At 24.8% G+C, this 22,643-nt stretch overlaps 6 protein-coding genes and 1 long non-coding RNA gene across 10 annotated transcripts in view; 3 read left to right on the forward strand and 4 right to left on the reverse strand.

Moving 5' to 3' along the window:
• Positions 1-22,643, reverse strand: part of LOC127276712 (uncharacterized) — a 152,258-nt gene that overhangs the window by 120,011 nt on the left and 9,604 nt on the right. Inside the window, exon 4 of the long non-coding RNA XR_007842242.1 lies at positions 2,022-2,115. This is a non-coding gene — a long non-coding RNA (uncharacterized LOC127276712). The remainder of the gene's footprint in view (positions 1-2,021; positions 2,116-22,643) is intronic.
• LOC127276703 (uncharacterized) lies at positions 540-5,868 on the forward strand. The gene is made up of 4 exons (XM_051297314.1): positions 540-778; positions 1,831-1,969; positions 2,379-2,576; positions 5,263-5,868. Exons 1-4 carry the CDS (start codon positions 731-733, stop codon positions 5,706-5,708), a joined length of 831 nt encoding a protein of 276 aa, XP_051153271.1. The 5' UTR covers positions 540-730; the 3' UTR covers positions 5,709-5,868.
• Positions 3,412-5,048, reverse strand: LOC127276699 (putative mediator of RNA polymerase II transcription subunit 24). The gene is made up of 2 exons (XM_051297309.1): positions 4,870-5,048; positions 3,412-4,733 (listed from the first exon to the last, which is right to left on the reverse strand). Exons 1-2 carry the CDS (start codon positions 4,892-4,894, stop codon positions 3,598-3,600), a joined length of 1,161 nt encoding a protein of 386 aa, XP_051153266.1. The 5' UTR covers positions 4,895-5,048; the 3' UTR covers positions 3,412-3,597.
• LOC127276700 (RAB6A-GEF complex partner protein 2) lies at positions 6,180-8,261 on the reverse strand. Its single transcript, XM_051297310.1, has 6 exons — positions 8,003-8,261; positions 7,561-7,682; positions 7,341-7,448; positions 7,105-7,254; positions 6,927-7,039; positions 6,180-6,774 (listed from the first exon to the last, which is right to left on the reverse strand). Exons 1-6 carry the CDS (start codon positions 8,122-8,124, stop codon positions 6,244-6,246), a joined length of 1,146 nt encoding a protein of 381 aa, XP_051153267.1. The 5' UTR covers positions 8,125-8,261; the 3' UTR covers positions 6,180-6,243.
• Positions 8,391-16,058, forward strand: LOC127276690 (variant-silencing SET domain-containing protein-like). The gene is made up of 8 exons (XM_051297293.1): positions 8,391-8,547; positions 9,002-9,577; positions 10,049-11,065; positions 11,150-12,613; positions 12,674-13,429; positions 13,519-13,641; positions 13,750-13,848; positions 13,953-16,058. Exons 1-8 carry the CDS (start codon positions 8,481-8,483, stop codon positions 15,923-15,925), a joined length of 6,075 nt encoding a protein of 2,024 aa, XP_051153250.1. The 5' UTR covers positions 8,391-8,480; the 3' UTR covers positions 15,926-16,058.
• Positions 16,400-22,580, forward strand: LOC127276705 (deoxynucleotidyltransferase terminal-interacting protein 2). 4 transcript variants are annotated; one of them, XR_007842239.1, is made up of 5 exons: positions 16,400-16,585; positions 16,926-17,600; positions 19,792-20,084; positions 21,256-21,446; positions 22,142-22,580. XR_007842239.1 is itself a non-coding variant. In XM_051297316.1 (3 exons), the coding sequence occupies exons 1-2, from the start codon at positions 16,492-16,494 to the stop codon at positions 17,579-17,581; spliced, it is 750 nt and encodes a 249-aa protein (XP_051153273.1). In that variant the 5' UTR covers positions 16,400-16,491; the 3' UTR covers positions 17,582-17,600; positions 19,792-20,554. The 4 variants fall into 4 exon arrangements, 3 of the variants coding, with proteins under 3 accessions (XP_051153273.1, XP_051153274.1, XP_051153272.1); XM_051297316.1 differs by lacking the exons at positions 21,256-21,446; positions 22,142-22,580 and having other exon boundaries at positions 19,792-20,554; XM_051297317.1 differs by lacking the exons at positions 19,792-20,084; positions 21,256-21,446; positions 22,142-22,580 and adding an exon at positions 17,879-17,983.
• On the reverse strand, positions 17,596-19,539 carry LOC127276706 (estradiol 17-beta-dehydrogenase 8). The gene is made up of 4 exons (XM_051297319.1): positions 19,216-19,539; positions 19,001-19,117; positions 18,373-18,748; positions 17,596-17,943 (listed from the first exon to the last, which is right to left on the reverse strand). Exons 1-4 carry the CDS (start codon positions 19,253-19,255, stop codon positions 17,730-17,732), a joined length of 747 nt encoding a protein of 248 aa, XP_051153276.1. The 5' UTR covers positions 19,256-19,539; the 3' UTR covers positions 17,596-17,729.

A 22,643-nucleotide genomic window follows, 5' to 3' on the forward strand; every position in this document is an offset into this window, starting at 1 on the left:
CCAGCGACTCTCATATTTATGTTAATATTTTTCCGTCAGTTGTGACCCCTCGTAATTTCCCCCCTTTCCCTTCCACAATCTCTCTAAAAAATATTCTATAAGCTGAATATATATTAAACAATTAAATTAATAATTAAATTATTATTTATTATTGTTTATTTATTTATTATTTATTTATTAATTATTATTTATTTTTTATTTATTATTTATTATTTATTATTTTTTTATTATTTATATTTATATTGATATTGATTATTATTATCAATTAATTGAATTAAAAGTAATTGAGAATAATAATTGAAAAAATTATTTAAAAAAACTTTTTACTGCAAATATTATATTGTAGAAAATTTGATTAAAAATATATTAAAATTGACAATTGCATAGAATTAGATAATTCAAACTTTGATATGTGCGTGAAAAAAAATTAAAATAATTAAAGACACGTCCCTGTATTGAAGATGAGTAAGGTAAGTAATAAATATATAGATATATATATAAATTATGAGAACCTCTGTCAGAACACCTGAATACTTAATAAACGGATAAAATGAACATTATTAAAGTCTATTTGTGACCGATCCACATCTCTTCCGAGGCCAAGTTCTTTAGTCACACGTGACATTTTACCAGAAGTGCATGGGGTCTCCCCCATAAGAGATCATCAAAGATCAAAAATTCACGGATAAAGTGTACACAGGAATTTTCAATTTTTTTTTTTTTTTTGATAATGGACATAAAACAAGAGGAATACCAAAGGAAATATTGCAAAAAAGAGGTACCAGATTGATACAAAAAATTTAAATAATTAAAAAAGAATCCGACTAAAAATTTTAATTAATTTTTTTTTAAATTATCTATTTCTCGATTAATAAACTTTTTACTAAAATAACATTTTTCCTAAAATAAAAAAAGAAATCAAAACTTAAAATGCAAATTAATTTTCGATACCATTAATCGAAAAATCGATGTTAATATAAACCGTTGATGTGTGAGAAAAAGAGAGAAAGAGAGAAAGATATTTATTATAATTAATCAGTTTTTAAATTAGAGCACTAAATTATTAGTATTTCCATTACTGGATTCAATTTTGATATTAAAAAAAAAATTGTATTTTTATTAAATATTCAACCAGAAATTAAATAAATATAATAATTTTATTTTTAAAATCCATCAAAAGATGAAATTATAAAAAATTTAAATTTAAATTGACATTATTTTACATTTTCTTTTCTTCAATTTGATTATATATAAAATATTCAAAACTTCGATTAACCATTTTGGATTTTTTTTATGACGTCTACAATAATGACGTGATCACGTTTCTTTGAACAAAAAAAAATATATATCTCACTTATTAAAATATTTTCAACTTTTCCATATCGTTTAAAAAAAATTCCGGAAATTATTCTTCAAATCTGAATTATAATTCAAATTTTAATTATAATTCAGATTTATTTCAATAAAAATTTAGAATAAAACTTAAATTAAAATTCCATTTTAAAGATAATTAATTAATTAATTAATTAATTAACAATAATAATTTATAAAAAAGAAAAAAAACGCGTGTGAAATAATTTTTCTTAAAATAGTATATTATTAATTGTAGAATAATAATAATTAATAATTTATTAATAATAAATAATTATAATAATACAGGTAATATTATAATTGTAATAATTATTAATTATTAATAAATTATTAATAATTTTTATTTTTTCAAAATGAAATCAAAATTTAATTTTCCATATTTTCCTACTTTTCCCTGAATGGAAATTTTTTAAATTTCATCTAAATTCTATCCTATAATAATTTTTAATTCTATTCAAGTCGGACAAAGAGAGCAATGACGAGGAATATTCTCAACCCCGAGTTTTGCTTGATCTCGACGAAAATTCCAAACATCAACAAATTTTACAGCAGGATTTAAGTTCTTCCTCAAGTCATTATGCGGAGGATCCGCGACCAGGTGAGAAAAAAAAAGAAATTTAAGAAAATCAAAATAAAAAAATTAAACTCACATTAATATGAAGAATCCAGAATCCTGTGTACTTCAAGATAAGATACCTTCTTCTTTGAAGAACACGTGACATCAAAAGCCATCGAGAATAAAATCTGCAAAAAAAATAAATAATTAAAATTAGTTAAAATTTTATAAGATTTTTATTTAGTATTTATTTTGTACTGAAACATAAAATTAGAATAAGCTGAAAATAATTTCAAAAAAATTAAAAATTTTGTTGTCACATCAAAAAATAATTTTTTCTCGATTCAAAAACTCCTTCCTCCATTTAAAAAAAATACCTTTGGAATTTATCATTTTAAAGGGGGAAAAAAAAATGAAAAATTAATTTAAAAAATTCTTTTCTTTTTACAAGACCAATATACGAGTAGAAAACAGTTCTTGAGAAGACGTTGGCACGAATCAGACTTTGAACAACGTTCACAAACTTCAGAAGGAGTGGTTGTAATAAGAGTACCTGAACCTGAAGTGGTGGAAACTCCGTCTAATTTAGAGTTGCTTCACCAAACAAGTATTAAACCTGTGCATCGTGAAGCTTCACAAACTGAGAAAGGTAAGTAGCTTATATTCTGCGTCAATATCTAATTAGGCAAAATGAAAATAAAATTTCCATTCGACAAATTTTCAATTTTCAATAATAAAAAAAACCTTGTAGCAAATAGAATTCATTTCAAACAAAAAAGCCCGAAAAAATAATATAAATTACCGCAAAAAAAAAAATTAATTTACTTTTAAATTTATAAAAATTTTATTTTAATTTAGCAACTATTTATAAATTATTCAAAAATTTATTTTTATAATATTAAAAATATGTTTTAATTTTCAAAATGAAAATTCTTCAAATAAATGCATTGCAAGTTTAAATTGAGCAACGAACATGGTAATTGGACTAATTAAAATCCTAATTAAATTGAAGTTAATTATAAAAAAAAGCGCATAATTTAATTTCACCCGAGGAACGTTTTCGAAACCAATTTTCCATGTAATAAAAATAAAAAATTATTAAACATACAAAATATTTTAACTAACATATGTTACTGACAAAGAAAAACAATTTGGAAAATTCAATGCGACATGAAACATAATAATTAAATATAAATTACTTTCAGCCGATCATAATAATATATTATTTGAATTGTTTTCATAATACAATAAAATTCACATTTAACTAATAATTTTCATGCAAATGACAATATTTCTCTCTAAATTAAATTTTTAAAAAAAGAAAATTTTGCGGAGGCAAATAATTTTCTTTATTAAATTCAATTGATCGCATCAAATAATAATTATTTTATAAATTAATTTCAATTTATTTATTAATATAACTAATTGCATTATTTTATATTGTAAAAATTTTATTTATATTTTTATTTATAAATTTTTGTATCTATTAATTTTTTATTTTTTAATTATATTTTAAATAATTTTAAAATATTATATTATTTTTTTATTTAAAAAATTGAAATATTTTCATTGATTATATAATAATGGAGTATATAATTTGAATAAAAAAAAAATATATTTTACTTTCGGACTTAAAAAAAGAATCTCATTATATATCTTCTTTCTCTCTCTTAATAAAAAGGACTGCTACTCTGTCGGGTTTTCAATTTCTCAGCTAGTTTCTTTCTGAATCGTGCATTTTCCTCCTCGAGAATTCTCATTCTCATTGCCTGTTCTAAAATAATGGCTCGCAAATTTTCATCCTGGGTCAATTGAATCAAATCAAAGAAAAGTTTCTCCTCTTTTCCTAACATAATTCTTGTATTAGTTCGAGCATCATTATTATCATCATCATCAAAAGAGTTTAAAATCTTTTTATTATTAGCGGATATTAATTTTACACTATTTTTTTTTCTATCACCTTTGCCATTATTTTTTTCCTCATCATCATCAACATTAGTATTATTATTATTATTATTATAATTTGACGTACTTGTTCCAATAGTAAAAAATTTTTCCTTCATATTATTTGAAGATTTACGCGATGTATTTTTACCCAATAATTGGAGAAAAAAATCAACAATAAATTGACGAAAAAAATTTCGCCACCATGAATTTTTTTTTTCATTATCATCAGCATTATTATCATTTTGAAAATTAAAATTTTTATTATTTGACAATGCAATAAATTTATTATGATCGGAAAAATTTTCTTGCAATGATAAGAAATTATAATTAACATGAAAATTAGAAGAAATTTCACTCTCTAATTCCTGTGAAGAAATTTTCATTTCCTTTGAAGAAAATTTATCCCTTGAATATAGTTTATCATGTGAAGAAATTTTTTCTTCCGATGAAATTTTATTGATTGAGGATAATTTACGATTATGTGAAATTTTATTATTGTTTAATGATATTTTACGATGAGAAGAAGAAATTTCATGTTTAATTTCATTATGAAGAGAATGTTGAGAATTTACAATTAAATCAGTTTGAATTTCTTGACTTTTCTTTTCAATTTTATTTGATATTATTGTACTATCGGAATTTAAACGTTCATTATAAGTGATAACGGCAATTTCTTCTGATTGTTGATTAAAAATAATTTTTCCCAATTTTCTCGAATTTGTCATATTTTCCGATGAGTGATCCAATTTTTTTCTCGATTCCGAAATCAGATGTCTTGGAATTATTCTCATTATTGACATTTTTTTACGTATATGTGGAGGATAATAGCAAAAATAACAAGCTTCGTTTAATCGGACACCTAATCATTAAATGATTAAAATTTTTTATATTAATTAATTATCATTTTAATTGACTTTAGTATAATAATTAATAATAATTATAATTAATTAATTTATATTGTTAATTAATTTATTTTTTATGTCAAAAAAAATAACCTTTTCGACTTGTTTTCATAGTCATTATTCTCTCGTCTTAAAATCCTGGTGTTTAAAAAACAACCCCAAATTTGAGGCATGATTTTCTTTACTAATCAATTTTTTATTTTCAAATATCATCATGTATCAAAAAAAAATTCTAATTAAAAATTCGTTTAACTAAATTTTAATGTCGAGTCAAATAAATTAAATTGTCATTTGTTTTTCCAGAAAAATTTTCTTTACAAAAAGAACAAATTTTTTTGCATAAAGAGAAAACTCTTTTATGAAAAACAATAAAAATTAATTGATATTATTTATTATTTTTATTATTATTATTAGAAATAAAAAATAATTTTCCTGATTTAAAAAAAGTAAAAATTCACATGAAAATTTTCTTTTTTTTTTTTGCAGATTACAAGAAATCAGCATGCGATCGTGAGAGAACACGAATGAAAGATATGAATCGTGCTTTTGAATTGTTGAGATCGAAATTGCCGATTTGCAAGCCACCAGGTAAAAAATTATCAAAGATCGAATCATTGAGACACGCGATACAATACATCAGACATTTGCAAAGTCTCTTGGAACCTCAATGCACCTACATTCCAAACATTCCAGACAGATCTAGTTACTATGGTGGAGCGCCGACAACGACAACGTCAATGACATCGACAAACAACTCGACCTTTGAGTCTGCACAGCATCCAAATAGATGGGAATCTTTTGCCTACTATCGTTACGATTATCATGCTCCTTTTACCACCCTTCAAACGCCCGCTTTACCACCACCAATACCATCTCGCCTTTTACATCACGAACAAGATATTCACCACTATCGTTATGATCCACATTCCTAATATATATAAATTTTTTGCCATATATAATATACCAATATGAATAAAAAAAAAATTCAAATATTTTTAAGAAGAAAATTCAATTTATGTTACCAAAGAATTATAATAATAATTATAATACAAGTTTATAAAACTGAGGAGCCTCACACATTAAAAAGAAATTATTATACTTTGAAATAAATAAAATATTAAATAATTAATTTGTGTAAATTTTTATATTTATAAAACCTTAATCTTCGCCTGGAACAGCGATAAGTTTCTCTGGAATAGCAAAAACTTTCGCTGGTTTAGTGAAACACATCGCTGTTCTAGATAAATAAACCGAGGCCTGCATTAAGCAGAAATTTTATTAAGTCAATTTTTATTTTAATCGACTTTTTATTGAGCCGAATTATTACGAAGTATAATTACGAATTGGTCATAAAAAAAATAAGAAAATTAAGAAATATATTTTTAAAAAATAACAAAAGAAAATTCTGTAAAGTTATTTTATTATCAATTTGAATAAAATATATATATATATGTATTATAATCAAGACTAGATAACAGTATTGTATTTCGTTTGTTGAGCAATATTTGGCGGACTTGCTGTTGGATGTATATGAAGTGGTAAATCCCAAATCATTGTTTCAACATCGAGTGTTGTTGGTCCCTGCCAATTTATTGTATTTTCATTGGGCATTTCAACTAATTTTGTCGTGGTGACAAATTCAAAATGTAAACGCCATTTCAATGTCATTAAATCGGTACTAAAGTCAGGCGTCACATGAAGTGGTATTGGCAATACGAGCTGTGAATATTTCAAACCAATGCAAACCTCATGATGTTTATTGTAACTGACTAATGTTGGTAATGAATTTTTACCACGTCGATATTTTTCCATGACAATCTCTTCTGATTGTAATGAAACTGACACCTGAGCACAAGAAACAGTTGCATTTGAAAAATCAAATGTCCCAACAATATCCTCGCCAAGTTTATAGGAATTTTTAAAAAGACAAAAACGAACAACACGTCCACGTCCATTTGTTATATTGTAGAAATTTGGACTTCGTCTCGCCGTCAAATTCTAAAATGAAAAAGTTATCGTTTCAATTAAATTTACTATCAAAAGATTTATAATAATTAAAATTTTTATTAATTACTATTTATATTAATTAATATGTATAATAATTAATATTTAGTATTAATTAATATTTTTTTTGTAAATTATTCAATTACCTGAAGAATTTGTAACGCAATGTCCAATGGCGTTTCTCTGTTTTGTGTTTCCATAAATGGATTATTTGGACTTAAATCTACACTATCATTACATGGAGTTATTTCGGATAATTCTAAAACAAATATAAAACATATTTTGTAAATTTTATAAATATATTATAAAAGAAAAGATACTTACCACTTAATGAAAGAACTCTAAATGGTATTCTGAGTAATTTAATTGCTGTATTAACGCGTTGAGTACCGACTGTAATTTTATAAGAGTATTTAACAGCTTGCCCTCGATACGAAGGAGGTGCTTCATTCGGTATTGTTTCCCGATAAATATCTGCAATTTAAAAATGTAAATTTCAATTAAAAAAATAATAAAATAAAAAATCATTATTATCAGGCAAAATTTAGGAAACTACTTACAAGTTTTATTTTCGCCAGGTGATAATCGGAGATCACAGAATAATATTTTAGGTTTTGTATTCATAACAGCGTGACCATTATCATGTTGCCATGGAGCAAATGTTGTATCTTTAAATATTTAATTTTATTTGTTAATTAATTTAATTAACTGTGATAATTAAGTATTTCTAATCATAAAAATTATGAAAAGAAAAAAAGTAATTAAAAAAAAAATACTTACTGGCATTTATTGCGGCCAATTGAGAGGTCGTGTTTAATTTTTCTGTTAAAACCACTTTTCCATTTGCTGTACATTGACAGTGAATTTGGGCACTCGCCCATGCTAAACTTTCAAATACATCACTGGAAAAAATAAAGTAATTAATTTTTATTAAAAAAAAATTAGATCGTCATTCATGTTTAAGAATTAAAATAACAACGTTCAATTAAGTTATTTAACCAAATATTTAATAATTGGTAAAAGAAAATCTTTGTGGTAATAAATATTTTTATCAAGTTAATAATATCGTTATCCCTTTAAAACATTATATAAATAAACAAAAAATGTAAATAAAAAAAACCTTTAAAAGTAAACATAACCTCTAAGTGAATATTTTTTATATAAACAAAAACATTACTATAAAGTTATAATTAAAATTATTAATTAAAATTCTAACACTTACCTGTGACTTTGTGAAATTTGATGAATTGGATTATGAGGATTGCTAAATGTCACTAAACACTCCACCATTTCACCCGAAAAATAAACGGGCCCTCTTATTAATTTTGCTGTTATTTCAATCATAATTGCACAAGCGATGATAATTACTAAGTAAAATATTCACTATTTTTTGTCAACTTGTCATTATTTTATATTTCAATTAATTAATTATTGAAGAAAAGAAAACATATGTTTATAATTTCTTTTTTTGACATCAAAACACACATTTGACAGGTGTGATCAGCTGTTATGTGAAGTTAGTAATTATCATTTATCGATGAAAATAACGATACGATAGTTTTCGATTAATATCGAATGTTTGATGTGAAGTTGGTGACATTTTAGATAAAAGTTTGGTTATGAACTATATTTACATATATTTCGCAACGAGAAAAATAATAATTATTTATTATATATGTAATTGAATTTTTCATTAAAAAATGAATAATGAAACAGATATTAATTCTGTTTTAAAGTCATCTACCGTGTCATGCATTACTATCGAAGGTAAATCATTACTGAATTACGAAATAAAAAATTTGCATATAATGATAATTTTTTTTGGTTTTTATCACCTGTAAATCATATTAATATACGAAAAAGAATATTTTTTTAAATACTTATTTAAATGTATTTTTTAAATAATAATAATTTTCCAAACTATTGCAAATTTGTGTGCAATTTATATTTTTCTGCAAAATTTGAGGTTAAGTTGACATAATTCTATTATGGCGCATTAATGACAAAAAAAAGATTGTAAAACCCAGTTTTTTTTTGTAAAATTTTTATACTCTTCGGAAAATTTAAAATTATAATTATTATTTATTTAGATCTTTTATTTAATTAATTAATATGGCTTCAAAAATGTCTTCAATTATTATTATTATTTTTTTTAAATCATTTAATTTATTTTGCATACGAGGGAAAAATTTATTTTTTGTTCTAATTTTTTTTTAACCAGATGACAGCGACGAAATAGAAGTAATAGATCTCGATGATGAAATTGAGAATGATGTGAAAACTTATTCATTCCATGAAAACAATGCTTCGAATACATTTATTGATATATTAGATACACAATCTAATATTGAAGATAATAATTTACATCCCTTAGATGATCCTCTAGTAACTGAATCAAATGAAAATAATGAAGAAAAAACAAAAGACAATAATGATATCGATGACGAAGATAATAATGATGTTGATGAAGATAATGATTGCGAGAATGATGCAAATCAATTCAAATCACGTATTTCATTATGTTTACATAAATGTTATTTAAAAGTATCTGAGATTGATCGAAAGGAAGCATATAATGAATTTCGTACAAGAAAAACGCAGGATTTAAAATTTCAATTAATGAACGAATTAATTGAAACTGAATTTAAAACAACGAGTAATCGTCATTATTCAAGATTTTTTCTCAGCACAAGAGCAGAACGTAAAAATGTTTGTAAAATGTGTTTCATGTGTTGTATGCATATGACAAGGGATTTTCTCAATTTGTATTTTCGATATAAATTTAAATACAGCAAACGTAAGTATCAAAAGAAGAAAAATTTAATTTTCAAATTTCGAAAATAATTTTTTCTTTCTGATTTATTAATCAGGATAGCCACAAGTCACGGAAGTTAGGGAGATAAAAAAATATTTATAGGAAATTGAAAAAATTATTGGAATTTCAATTTATCCAAATTTTTGATTAATTTAAGTTTCAATGTATCAAAAATTCAATAATGCCTTAAATTACCTGAGTAGTCTGAATGCAATTGGAGATTTTGGTATAAGTCAGCTCAACTCACCTGAAACATATAAAAAAAAAATACAAATTAGTTATATTGCACGTTAATTAATTTAAGTTTAAAATTATTAGATTTCTATTAAATTAAATAACATTGGTTTGTTAGGAAAAATTTTTTTATGTCAGGGAAATTGAAAAATATTATTCTTACGGCAACTCTAATTATTTCTATTTTTTATTAATGGATTTTTCGTTTTCTTTTTTTAGAAATGAAGAAAGCAAATTGTGCCGTCAATAATTCAGGTTCAAATGAAGAGTTTAATGAATTGAAAAATTTAGTAACAACAATTAATATTATTGATGAGGAAAATCTTGACGAGGATGACACTGCATTGAGGGAGAAAATATTAAAACTTGGTTGGATGAGAATTCCTGATTGTAAAAATATGTGTTCAACAGGTGTATCAAAGGAAGAGCAAAAGAAAATTTTCGTCTCTTATTGGTTTAAATCAACAAGAGAAGAGAGATATAAATTTATCTCAGACATGACAGATGTTTCATATAAGAATTCAAAAATTACATTTTCCTATCATCTTTATACAAATATGGGAATTGTTAATGTTTGTCGATCTTGTTTTTCAATTGCTCTTAATGAACAACATTCATTTATTCATCAAGCATTGCAAATAAAATGTTTTAAATTACAATTATCAAATACAATTGAAATATCGAAAAATGAGACATCGGAAAAAATTATTGATTTGGATATGGAAATTAATCAGGAAGATAAAAAAGAATTGACAGATAAAAATAATCATGAATTAAAAATAATTGATATGGAAAAAGAATTAAAAGACATAAACGAAAAGAATGATGATAATGATGATAATAATGAGGAGGATAATTTTGATGATATATTTGAGACAATGGAAAATTTAAAATATGCATGTGTTAACAATTATTTAGAGGATAAATATAATATAAGATTATCAGCGCGTGGTTGTGGTTGTTATTTAAATATAACAAGAGACACTAGTAAACGTAGTTTTTATTTATTTTGGAATAAAAAATTAACATCGAGAATCAATTATATCATTGAATTAACTGAATTACCAAAAAATTCATGGAAAATACCAAAATTAGCTTTACAACGTGCAAAATTTTTATTTTTCAGTACACGTGGAAAACCACGTCGTATTTGTAAAATTTGCTTTCTTTCTGTTCTTGATATTTCAAAAATATTTTTGGATTCAGTTGTGGAGGAAAAAATCAAAAGAGTAAGGGGTAAGTCAATTAATATATTGAAAAATATAATATAAATTATAATTTAAATGTATTAATTTTAATTTCTTTTTTTTATTTCTGCAGAAAATGTTACCTATGTGAAACAAGTAGTTGAAGAATCAAGAAATTTTCAAACAATATTAAAAAATGACAAAGTCATTGAAAGTAAATTATCAAAAGGTTGGCGACGCTTGGAAAATTGTAAACATAATTGTGTCACAAGAATAAGTGTAAACGATCAGGAAAATATATTTAATTCCTATTGGCTGAATTCAACACCTGAATCAAGATATGAATTTATTGATTCAATGGTGGTAAGTGTAAAGAAAAAAAAAGTTTTTTGGAATGCATTTTATCTCAATACAAGTAAAGGTAGAGAGAGAGTATGTAGAAGTTGTTTTCGTTTAGTTATTAATGAATCGCAAGTATTTATGTTGGATGCTTTACAAAGAAAACCACGAATTGTTGAACCTGAACTTGAATTTAATGAAAATCATCTTCAAAATGTTAATGCCACAGAGTTTGAAATTGACGATAATAATTGTCATTCCACAACTTCGGTAAATAATGACAATGAGGATGATGGTGATGATAACGAAGATGATGTTGAAGTTGATATCGAAGATGATAACGAAGATGATAATGATGATGATAATTATAACAATGAGAATGAAGATAATGATGATTCGACAATTACAAAACGTTTTCATCAGCCTCCTTTTGAAATATTACTCAACGAATGGACACCATTGAAACCATGTTCACGTGGTTGTAATTTATTAATAACAGATGATAGACAAAAAGAAATTTTCGTATCCTATTGGAAAGATACAACAAATAAAATGAGAACAAAATTTATACTCGAAATGGTTGATGTTAAACCAACGCTATCATATCGTAGTCACACACCATCAAATAGACGTTACCATACATTTTTCTATTTTTATGTAAACACAACAATGAGAATGCAAAAAGTTTGTAAACTTTGCTTTAAAACTGTTCTTCTAATAAGTCATAGTTTTATAAAAAAAATTCTCGATGACATTTACTTTTCCATTATTGTAAAATCGAAAAATAAGAATGAAAATAATGATGATGATGATGATGATGATTATGATGATTATAATAGTACATTGATAAGTCAACATTTACAACCAGAACACAATGAAGAGACAATGAATAAAATGTATTATTTAAATGAAAAATTTTGTAAATGCCCAACAAAACAAAGACACAATTGGAGTCCATTGCTTCCTTGTATCAATAATTGTCATTTAAAATTAACCGACAATGAACAGAGAAATATTTTCCTCACTTATTGGGAAAAGAAATCATTTGATTCACGTTTTAATTTCATTAATGGTCGTACGGAACTTATTCTTCATGAAAATTGTGATAAATTAAATAAAATGATATTTCGTACTGGATATTATTTTGTCACACATCAAGGTCGTCAGAAATTTTGCAAATATTGCTTTTATCATATTCTCGATGTGTCCGAAACCTTTATGTCCGCTATTTTTCATCAAAAACTTTACAAAATGATAGGTAAGTTATTTTAAAACAAATTGAAAATTATTTTACTAATTCATTTTTTTTCGTTTACAGAACTCAGTATAATTCCTCTAAATTCAAATATGACATTTGTATTTTACGAAGACGAAATACTTCAACCACGAACATTAGAAACAAATGAAATGGAAAATCAAATTACATGCGATAATTGTATTGCACATTGTGAAATAAAAATGAGACAAGGTGTTTCATTACTAAAAAATTGTTATAAAAAATGTTGCAAGAAATTAACAAAAAACGATAGGAATCGAATTTTTTATGATTATTATTGTCAGGATAAAAGTATTGATGCACGTGAGAAATTTATTTGCGATATGATTAAAAATATAACAATTTCATTTAATAAAAAAACAAATTGCGTTGATGATTATAATTATGAAAATAAAATGGAATTTTGTCTTCATACTGAAAATGGAATTGTTACAATTTGTCAATCATGTTTTACAAGACTTATTAATGAATCATTTGAATTCATTGTAAATACTGTAAAAAATAAAATGAACAAATATGGCGTTCAGTTGAAATTAAAAAATAAACAAATGATTTCTTCTTCTTCTTGTCAAAAACAAAAAAAGATAAAATCTGATGAATCCAAATTGGAAAGTGCTGTAAATCATGTTGAGCAAATAATGGTATTGAATTCTTTTGTAAAAAATGATGACAACGAATTCGAAGATAATGATTCATTAAATGTTAAACAAGAAGTAATTGAAAACACAAATTTAAATCCAATTTCTATTAATGAAGTTGTATTAAAAATGGAATGTACAGATGAAATTAATATTCCGGGTAAGTTTAAATTTTAAATTATAATTTTTCATTATGTATGAATTAATAAATTTGAGATAATAATTTACTTCTTTATTTTCTCAATTTAGATGAAGATGTGGAGATGAAAAGCAATTCAGAAAATAATGCAAATCAAGAAAATGTGAATGAAACAAATTTTTCGAATTATTGTATTGCAAAAATGGAAAGTCAAGAAGAAGATACTGTCACAGGTTAGTTTCACAATTATATAGATGCATTTAAAAACTAAATTTTTGTGTTTAATTTAAAAATTTCGATTTTAATTAATGTGAATAAGTAAATTTTAATTTTATTTTTAGATAAGAAAGAAGAGCTTGAAATTTTTAATTTAAAAAGTAATTCAAGTCAAGAAAGTATTAAAATAAAAACAGAATGTGAAGAAGAAAATAATATTTTAGGTGAGTTTTTCTTTTTAACATTAATTCTAATTTATTTATACGAAAATTATAGTCTCATATTTTATTTATTCAATTTGCATTAAAATTATTAACATTTTTTTTAGATAAAGATTCGAAGAGCCCTTTAAATCAATTAACAGAATCATCATTATCGCCTTTAAAAAGAAAATCAAGTCAAATTTCCATCGAGAATAATGAACCATTTCTTGGATTATCAATAATAAAAGAAGAAGTTGATCTTGAAAATGACATTGAATTGGAAACAGAAAAATACACAGGTCCACCGGAAAAAATTGCCAAAATCATTTCAAATAATAATTCAAATATCAATAACACCAAAGAACAATTAAATATTCAAATACCAACAATTAAACAAGAGCCAAAAACAAAAGAACAGAAAACAAATGAGAAAAACGAAACAACAAATAAACCAAAAAAAAAACGTGTAACTAAAAAGAAAATTGATAAAGAGGAATTAAAATTAATGCCAAGAATGAAGATACCAATTGTTAATTTTCGTCTGAAATCAAGACGAGAAAAATTCATTGAACAAGAATTGGAAAAGATATTACAAAAATATGGTAAAGAAACAGTAATTGAAAAAAATATTCTTTCAACATGTGAAGATCCATCAGAAGATGATATAAAAAAATTTCATGAACATTTAAACAAATTTCCACTCTGTGAAAGTTATCATTATAATGATAAAAGTTTAGAAAAATATTTACCAATGGGTTTAACAACAAAAATAATGTACGATCTTTATAAACAAGAAATGACACAGCCAATTAGTAATATTTGGTATAATAAATTATTAGAGAAAACTAATTTAAAATTTCGTTCATCATTTTTAACAAAATGTAATGTATGTAGCGCAGCTGCAATTCAATATAAAGTAGCGCGTGATTTAAGTGAGAAAAGTAAAATAAATTCACATCGCACGGCACATTTAATTGATTCCGAAGAAGCAAATAATGAACAATCATTAGATGAGAGTAATACAAAAAATGAAAAACAACTTCTCGTCTGTTCTTTTGGTTTTCAACAAAGTTTACCAACACCTTATCTCACTGAACCAAATTCCTACTATAAACAACGTCTCTGGACCTATAATTTCACAATACGCAATCAATGTTCAAAAAAAGATGAGAAAGTACGTAAATTTTATTTATGGAATGAAAATGAAGGTAAACGAACAATTAATGAAATTGCCTCCTGTTTATATTTATATTTAAAAAATTTACCATCACGCATAACAAAAGTTATTTTCTACTCCACATGCAATGAGGATACAATGAGTAAAAATCTTGCCGCAATGTTTTTATATTCAGTAATAAATCATGAACAACTCGAAAGTGTTGAACATAAATTTTTAATAGCCGGACATTCACAAATTGAAGTGAACCTCGGTAGTAAAAATGTACAGGAAATAATAAATTATCATCAGAATAAAATTCATGAACCAAACGATTGGTACGTGGCATTTCGAAAATATATGCAAGATTCAGAATGTGAAATAAAAACGCGAAATAATTTTTATAATTTCAATATTATTCGCGATGAAATTTTTCCCAATAATCATGAATTTATTAATGAGAAAAATGTCAAATGTCTACGTTATACAAAACAGGGAATTTTTTATAAAACCGGATGGTCATCAACTAATCGTTTTCAAATGATTAATTTAAATGATTCACTGCAACATCTTAGGACAATGAAATTGGAAATTTTGCCAAGAGCATCAATTAGCGAAGAGAAAAAAATGGATCTTTTGTCATTGATACCATTTCTAAGGGCAAAAACAGACAATTTTTATAAACAATTATTATACGATGAATTAGATTTAAAAAATTCGGAAATTACCGAAAAATGTCAAAAGACATCTGGTTCAACAAATGAAAAATGTGAAGAAATTAAAACAAAGAAGAAAAAGGAAAACTCAATGGTCAAAAATAAAAAATGTGATGAAAATGATGATATTGAGGAAATTTGTATTATAGAAAACAAAATTCAACGAGAAGAAAAAACTACTAATAAATTTGAATTAGTTTTAATTAAAGAAGAAGAATTCGAATAAAGTTAAATGAGAAAATACGAAATAATATATTTAAGAAAAAACCAACTGTAATTGTTACTTGTAAATTAAAGTCAAACTTCTTTCAGTGTGTATTTAATTAAAAATGTTTCGATTAAAATAATTTTTATTTAAACTATGATGTTTTAATTAAAAAATTATAGATAAGTTTTATATTTACATTATTATTTTGTTAATTATTTAATTTTTTTCAATAATTTTTAAAATCCAAAATAAAAAAAAAAAATTCAAATAAAGGCGCGAGAAAAACAGCGATATATCGAATCGATGTTCTAATGGCGCACTCACACCTTTTTTGGCTGCCTGCCTGCCTGCAGGTTACCATGGCAACGCACGAGTGTGAGTGAGACAGAAAATTTGAATATTCAAATTTTTAAATTTTCTGTCGCACTCACTCTCATGCGTTGCCATGGTAACCTGCAGGCAGCCAAAAAGGTGTGAGAGCGCCTTAATAATAACTTCACATCGTATTGTCAGTCAATGTGTTTTGCATTATAATTTTCAAATGTTAATTTAAAAGGTGCTAATTAATTTATAAGAAAAACACAATGGATATAATAATTGATACAAAAGGTCAAGATGATCTTAAAGAAAAAACAAAATTAGTGGAGAGCGATGATGATCTTGATTACGACGGAATTGGTAAGTTCATCAAACGAAAAAAAATTATAGGTTATGTTTACCACATGTTTCTTTTATAAAAGTCAATATTTTCAAGAAAAAAAGCATATTTCTCTACAAATAAATATTTTAATTAATTTTCCACACTTATATTTTAAGAAAATAATTTTTTTTTCAATCAAGAAGTATTTTTATTTTCTAATTTATAAAAATGGTTTTCATCTTAAAATTATAAACAACCCATTAAATCAATGTTTCCAATATTTTTTTTTAAAATATAAACGCATATTTTCATATACCTCAAAAAATTAACATTCTTTTCCGCTATTATAATTCTCAGTAATTTAAAACAAATTTTCAGAATTTGATCCAACGAGGATAAAATTACACACCCGTAAGGCAAAAAAAGCGAAAATAAATCCGGCAAAAGATTTTGATCTCGATGAATTTGAAAGAGACATGGGTTGGACGAATGAAAGGCGAAAACAACCGTTAAATGTAACAAATGTTGAGGAAATGTTACAAGAAATGGATCCATTAAAAAAAATACTCAAAAAATCGTCAATAAAACCTGGTTTTGAAAAATTAAAAAAAATACCCGGTTACGATGTAAGCGATAAAAAATTAAAAGAAAGACGTAAACGACAACGTGACAAAACAAAAGGAAAACAATGGTTCAATTTACCAGCAACACCAATGACCGAGGAAGTAAAACGTGATCTTGAAATAATTCAAATGAGATCGGCTCTCGATCCAAAACAATTCTACAAGAGAAATGATATGAAAACATTACCAAAATATTTTCAAATTGGCAAAGTTATCGATTCACCATTGGATTATTATAGTGGTCGTATGACAAACAAAGAACGTAAACGTACAATTGTCGATGAATTAATGGCAGATGCAGAATTTGCCAAATATAATAAACGAAAATATAAAGAAATTATTGAGGAGAAAAATAAACGTAATTACAAGGCACATCGACACGCAAAACGACTCAAGGGAAAGAAAAAATAGTTTTTTTTTTTAAATTTTGGTATAGTATTTAAAAATAATTTCTATATTTCAATTCGTTGTTATATTTTATATTATAAGTATACAAAAAAAAAAAAATATTCCCCAAAACAATGTATAAAATTATATCCACTAAATATAATATTTAAATTTAAAGTCCACCAGTAACTTCAATGCTTGTTCCATTAACATAGGAACTTCTGTCCGATGCTAAAAATGTTATAACTTCCCCAACTTCCTCTGGTTTCCCTGTTCTTTTTAATGGAATCATACCAATAAACATTTCTTTCACTTTATCAGGAACACTAGCAATCATTGGAGTTTCAATAAATGCAGGAAGAATTGCGTTCACCCTAATACCAAACCTGAAATAATTTTAGACAAATAAAGAGCGAGATAAAACTATTTTTATAATTTTTTTTTTTTTTTTTCATTTTTCGAAGCGATTTTTTAATACTTTGTAAATTTAATTAATCAGGGATCACAGGTCATTTCAATTTATTCGATAAATCTATTTCAGTTTCAATTTGAAATTTAATTTATCTAAATTTTGATTGATTTAAGTTTCAATTTATTTAAAATTCAATTTACCTAAATTTAAAAATATTAATTTTCAATTAATCCAAATTTGAATTTATACAAATTAGTTATTTTTCACATTAATTTAACTTTTAATTTTTTATTACCTTTTTTTGGTAAAAAATAATCTTTTCACCTATTTTTAAAAAAAGGCACTATGATCACTGTAAATTAATTAAATTTTAAAAGTATTTTTCTCTTTTTTTTCTAATTACATTCCAAATTCCATGGCAGCTGTTCTTGTTAGAGCGACAACACCGGCTTTCGATGCCGCATAATTACATTGTCCCATATTTCCTATTTTGCCAATAATCGACGATATATTAATTATTGATGCGCCATTAGAAACACCGGCTTCAATCATTTGATTAGCAGCAATTTTACATGTGCTAAAAGTGCCTTTTAAATTTACTTTCAGCACTTCATCGAAATCATCAACATTCATTTTCAAAAGGAAATTGTCACGTGTTATACCAGCAGAATTAACAACAACAGTTGGTGGTTTTGAAAAATGATTTACACATTTTTTAAATGCATTTTCTATACTTTCTGTATTACTGACGTCAATTTCCATTGCCAAATGTCCTGAACCTAAATTTAATTTCACGAAAAATTTAAATAAACTGATTTAGTTCTAAAATAATTAGAAAAAATCGTATAAGCCTAAAAATCATCCCTTAAAATTTACAATCAGAAATTAAAATACTTTTTAAAATTATCATTAAATTCTAATTATTTTAATTATTTAATCTAAATTGTTGTAATTTAAAAATTTTAAGTATTCTAATATTTAATTTATAATTTAATTGACAACCCTCTGGCAAAAAGCTAACGAAATCAAACCTTCTAAAAACGATGCAGTTTGTTCGGCGGCTTTTAAATTTTTATCAGTTGCAATGACTTTTGCTCCCTCCCTAGCCAAAATACGACACGTGGCTTTTCCAATGCCACTACCGGCACCTAAAAAATATACCACAAAATTCAATGTCAACTATTCGAAACGAAATTTATGCTAACAAAAAAATTCCACAAAAAAAAAAAACAATAATGAAAATAACCTGTGACAAAAGCGATCTTTCCTGCTACAATTTTCGACATCGTTATTTTTAACAATAATACGGACTTTATAATGTATATATGTAGATATAAATAATGACGATCACAAAAATTAAAAGACAGAAAATAAAAATTTAATGAAGAATTAACAAAATAATCATCCAAAGAAATTACTTTTCTATTTCACTTAAGTAGAAATTAAACGTGATTAAATATTCGTTATTTTTTTAAATCCACCTGTTTTTATTCACTGAAAAAAAGACCGAAGCAGACCAAAGTACACTATACAACCTTAAGGCAAATCTTCACTTAAAACTTTTCTCCCACTCAAAACTAAATCGAAAACGAAAATTAAAACAATCTCCTGATTAAAATTAAACAAAAAATTTAAAAATTGCAAAATTTACTATTTAAATAGCAAATGTGTTTAAAATTTTTTTTTTAATTATTTAAAAAAATATATTTTTATACTATCTCAATTTGAAAGAAATTGAGAAAAGGTTACAAAAAAATAATTAGCAATTTTTTTTCTCCAATTTTGTATAAAAATCTCTTTCTAATATGAATTTTGTTTTTAGATTTACTGCTCCAAAATTCGCAAAGTTGAGGAATCACCTTAAAAGGGAAAAGATCTCTTTCTCTCTCTCACTCTCATCCAGCGTAACCCTTAGCAACGATATCATCTGCGCGTTATATACTGACGTCAAAGCCGACAGTACTGACGTCAAGGAATGCAACGTGAGTGGTCATGTTTACAGAAAAATTGAACTTGAGTTATTCGCTTCATAGCGCGACGATTGGAAGGATATATAATTCGAGACGACGCAACTAGTGGAATAATGATTTTATATATTGACGAAAGTGAGATGAGGTATGAGAAGAACTAATAAAAAAAAAAATGTCTACACCGATTTACTAATTTATATGCGACGACAATTGAAATTCTCCCTTAAAAAAAAGTAAATAATTTTTTTTTTAAAGAAATAGAAAAACAAAATAAAAAAAGTAGATCCTCGAGGAATTTATTAAAAAAAAGAAAACTCCGAAAAGAGTTCTCTCATCTGTAAAAGGTTAAACGTGACGTAATTTAGCCCGCGCACAGAGAAAAAGAAAGAAAGTCTTCACAATTACCATAGAATTTAATATCTGAGACTTTAGTCCTGGTGAAAATAGTAATAAATGTAAAAAAAAATTAGAGTAGATTCTTTTTAGAGAGAACATTTATAAAGGATCCATTTTTTTAGAATGTAATTATATTATCTTTTTTTTCACTATTATTTTACTTTATATATAAATGTAATGCAATACCTATAAATAATAATAAATTAAAATTTTATTAAATTCGCTTTTAATTTAAATTTTAAATATAAATTATTTAAAAATTTCTATAGAAAAATTTTTTGACGAAGATACAAAAGAATAAAAAATAATTAATTCAGTTGAAAAAAAATTTCCATATTTTATATAAAAAAAGAACATAAGATAAATAATATTTTATATATGTTAATTAAATACGTTTTGAATATCGCTATTGAATAATTAACAAGTAGCAAGTAATGTCACGTGACACTTTTTACTTTTGTAACAAGACGCGGGTAATTTTAACTAAAGAATTTACTATAAATATATATTTGACAAAGTAGTGACGATCAATTATACAATGGCAAATTGTAAAGAATATTTAAATACGAATATTGACTTCTTTTATAAAAAAAATTCATTTAAAACAAAATTTTTCATCTAGGTATATTGTTTAAAAAAAAAAATAAAAAGGGGGTTCTCGAACCCGAAAACATGTGACTGTGATCGTAATCCGTGAAATCGGAGTTGCGCATTCGAAAGTAAATTTCTCAACAACGTAACTATTTAAAGAAAATTTGGGAGTCTTTTTCAAAAATAAAATTAAAAAGAGAAATAAATAATCCAATTTTTTAAGATAATGAAAATAGTAAAATAAAATTGCAAATTTCATACATAAATAAATACCGCAAAAATTTTGTATAATTAGATATGTATAGTAAGTCAAATTTTATATTTTGTAGATTTTTGGAGGCGATATGATATTTTTTCAATGTGATCAAATATGAGTTAAGAAATAATAAACTTAAATGAATTAAGAAGAGTCAATACAAGATTGGAAACTATTTTCGAAAAAATAAAGTCTTAATTATGAAATTTTAAAAAACCAAATTTCTTCTCGCAATTTTAAATGAAATACGTACCAATTAATAAGGTGAGTATTACGGATAAATTATTCAATTTCGTTTCATTTAATAAATCATTTTTATATTTAATTTAATAATTATTAACAGAATTATTCTTTTTTAAATAATATAAATTTGTAGAAAAAAATTTTATTTTAAAATTTTATTTGCATTTATTATTGATTTTGAAAACATTTTGTAAAAAAATTAATTAATTTTATTAAATATTAATAATAATAATTTACTAATTAATTATTATTACAAATATTTATTTATAGATTTACAGGGGCTTAAAATACTTTGGTACAAAGTATTTAAAAATATAATAAAAGTAAACAAAACATTTTTCAATTTTCAAAACATTTTCACAAACAAGTAAAAATTTATTGATGATTAATTACAATTGTCTTATTTTAATTAATTTAAAATAATAATTATTTTAAATTAATTAAAATAAAATGATTAATCATCAATAAATTTTCACTTGTTTGTTATTCAGCCTTTTTTAAATTATATTATTGTTAAGTACTTTGTACCAAAGGGTTTTAAGCCCTCGTAAATCTATCAATAAATAAATAGTGGATCAAATCGATTTTCATCAGAATTAATTATTCGTGAGAAGAAAGTAGCTATTTCATAATTCGAAATACCCTAAATACCCTAAATTAATAAAAATCTATTTTTATTTTTATATAAATAATAAAAGAAATCAATTTTTTTCCAGAGTGATGAATTTTCGGAGCATCAAATAAAAGAAACAAAAATCAAGATAATAGAAAAATATTTATATCCTTCTTTGGATAATCGAAGAAAAAAATAATTCTCCTGTCTGAATAATAATAATATAATCGACGTTTTTTGTGCTCGCGAAAAAGAGAGAAAGAGAAAGAGAGAGAGAAAAAACGTCCCTGCTATCACAATTGAATATCTACGGCACTGACCTCGTCCTCGGCTCTCTCTCTCGGCATCTCGTGCCAGTTTTCGTTCGGTAGCTCTCCGAGAGAACCAGGTAAGGAGGCATATCGAAGACCTAGTGCATGTGTCACCGATGAGAATATTAACTGACGAGCGTGCAAATGAATTTCGCGCGTACAAAAATTGCGGCATATAAAAAAATTCTTCACTAAATCTACTTTATAAAAAAAGAAAAAAAAAAGACAAAATCCTATAATCACAATATAGGGATCTTTATACAGAGAGAGAGAAAGAGAGATAGAGAGAGAGAA

This window comes from Leptopilina boulardi, unplaced genomic scaffold (genome assembly GCF_019393585.1).
Source record: "Leptopilina boulardi isolate dan_hultmark-lab unplaced genomic scaffold, ZJU_Lbou_2.1 LbouV2_151, whole genome shotgun sequence".
Classification (NCBI taxonomy): Eukaryota; Metazoa; Arthropoda; class Insecta; order Hymenoptera; family Figitidae; genus Leptopilina; species Leptopilina boulardi.

Excerpts from the sequence above, each read along its gene's own strand:
- LOC127276703 (XM_051297314.1), top strand. The coding sequence starts at position 731 with ATGGACATAAAACAAGAGGAATACCAAAGGAAATATTGCAAAAAAGAG. Across the intron at positions 779-1,830 it reads GGAAATATTGCAAAAAAGAG|TCGGACAAAGAGAGCAATGA; the intron begins GTACCAGATTGA and ends ATTCTATTCAAG. Across the intron at positions 2,577-5,262 it reads AGCTTCACAAACTGAGAAAG|ATTACAAGAAATCAGCATGC; the intron begins GTAAGTAGCTTA and ends TTTTTTTTGCAG.
- LOC127276699 (XM_051297309.1), bottom strand. The coding sequence starts at position 4,894 with ATGACTATGAAAACAAGTCGAAAAG. Across the intron at positions 4,734-4,869 it reads TATGAAAACAAGTCGAAAAG|GTGTCCGATTAAACGAAGCT; the intron begins GTTATTTTTTTT and ends TTTAATGATTAG.
- LOC127276700 (XM_051297310.1), bottom strand. The coding sequence starts at position 8,124 with ATGATTGAAATAACAGCAAAATTAATAAGAGGGCCCGTTTATTTTTCG. Across the intron at positions 7,040-7,104 it reads TAGAGTTCTTTCATTAAGTG|AATTATCCGAAATAACTCCA; the intron begins GTAAGTATCTTT and ends TATTTGTTTTAG. Across the intron at positions 6,775-6,926 it reads TTGCGTTACAAATTCTTCAG|AATTTGACGGCGAGACGAAG; the intron begins GTAATTGAATAA and ends TTTTCATTTTAG.
- LOC127276690 (XM_051297293.1), top strand. The coding sequence starts at position 8,481 with ATGAATAATGAAACAGATATTAATTCTGTTTTAAAGTCATCTACCGTG. Across the intron at positions 11,066-11,149 it reads AAAAATCAAAAGAGTAAGGG|AAAATGTTACCTATGTGAAA; the intron begins GTAAGTCAATTA and ends TTATTTCTGCAG. Across the intron at positions 13,642-13,749 it reads AGAAGAAGATACTGTCACAG|ATAAGAAAGAAGAGCTTGAA; the intron begins GTTAGTTTCACA and ends TTTTATTTTTAG.
- LOC127276705 (XM_051297316.1), top strand. The coding sequence starts at position 16,492 with ATGGATATAATAATTGATACAAAAGGTCAAGATGATCTTAAAGAAAAA. Across the intron at positions 16,586-16,925 it reads TCTTGATTACGACGGAATTG|AATTTGATCCAACGAGGATA; the intron begins GTAAGTTCATCA and ends ACAAATTTTCAG.
- LOC127276706 (XM_051297319.1), bottom strand. The coding sequence starts at position 19,255 with ATGTCGAAAATTGTAGCAGGAAAGATCGCTTTTGTCACAG. Across the intron at positions 18,749-19,000 it reads AACTGCATCGTTTTTAGAAG|GTTCAGGACATTTGGCAATG; the intron begins GTTTGATTTCGT and ends AATTAAATTTAG. Across the intron at positions 17,944-18,372 it reads GCTGCCATGGAATTTGGAAT|GTTTGGTATTAGGGTGAACG; the intron begins GTAATTAGAAAA and ends AAATTATTTCAG.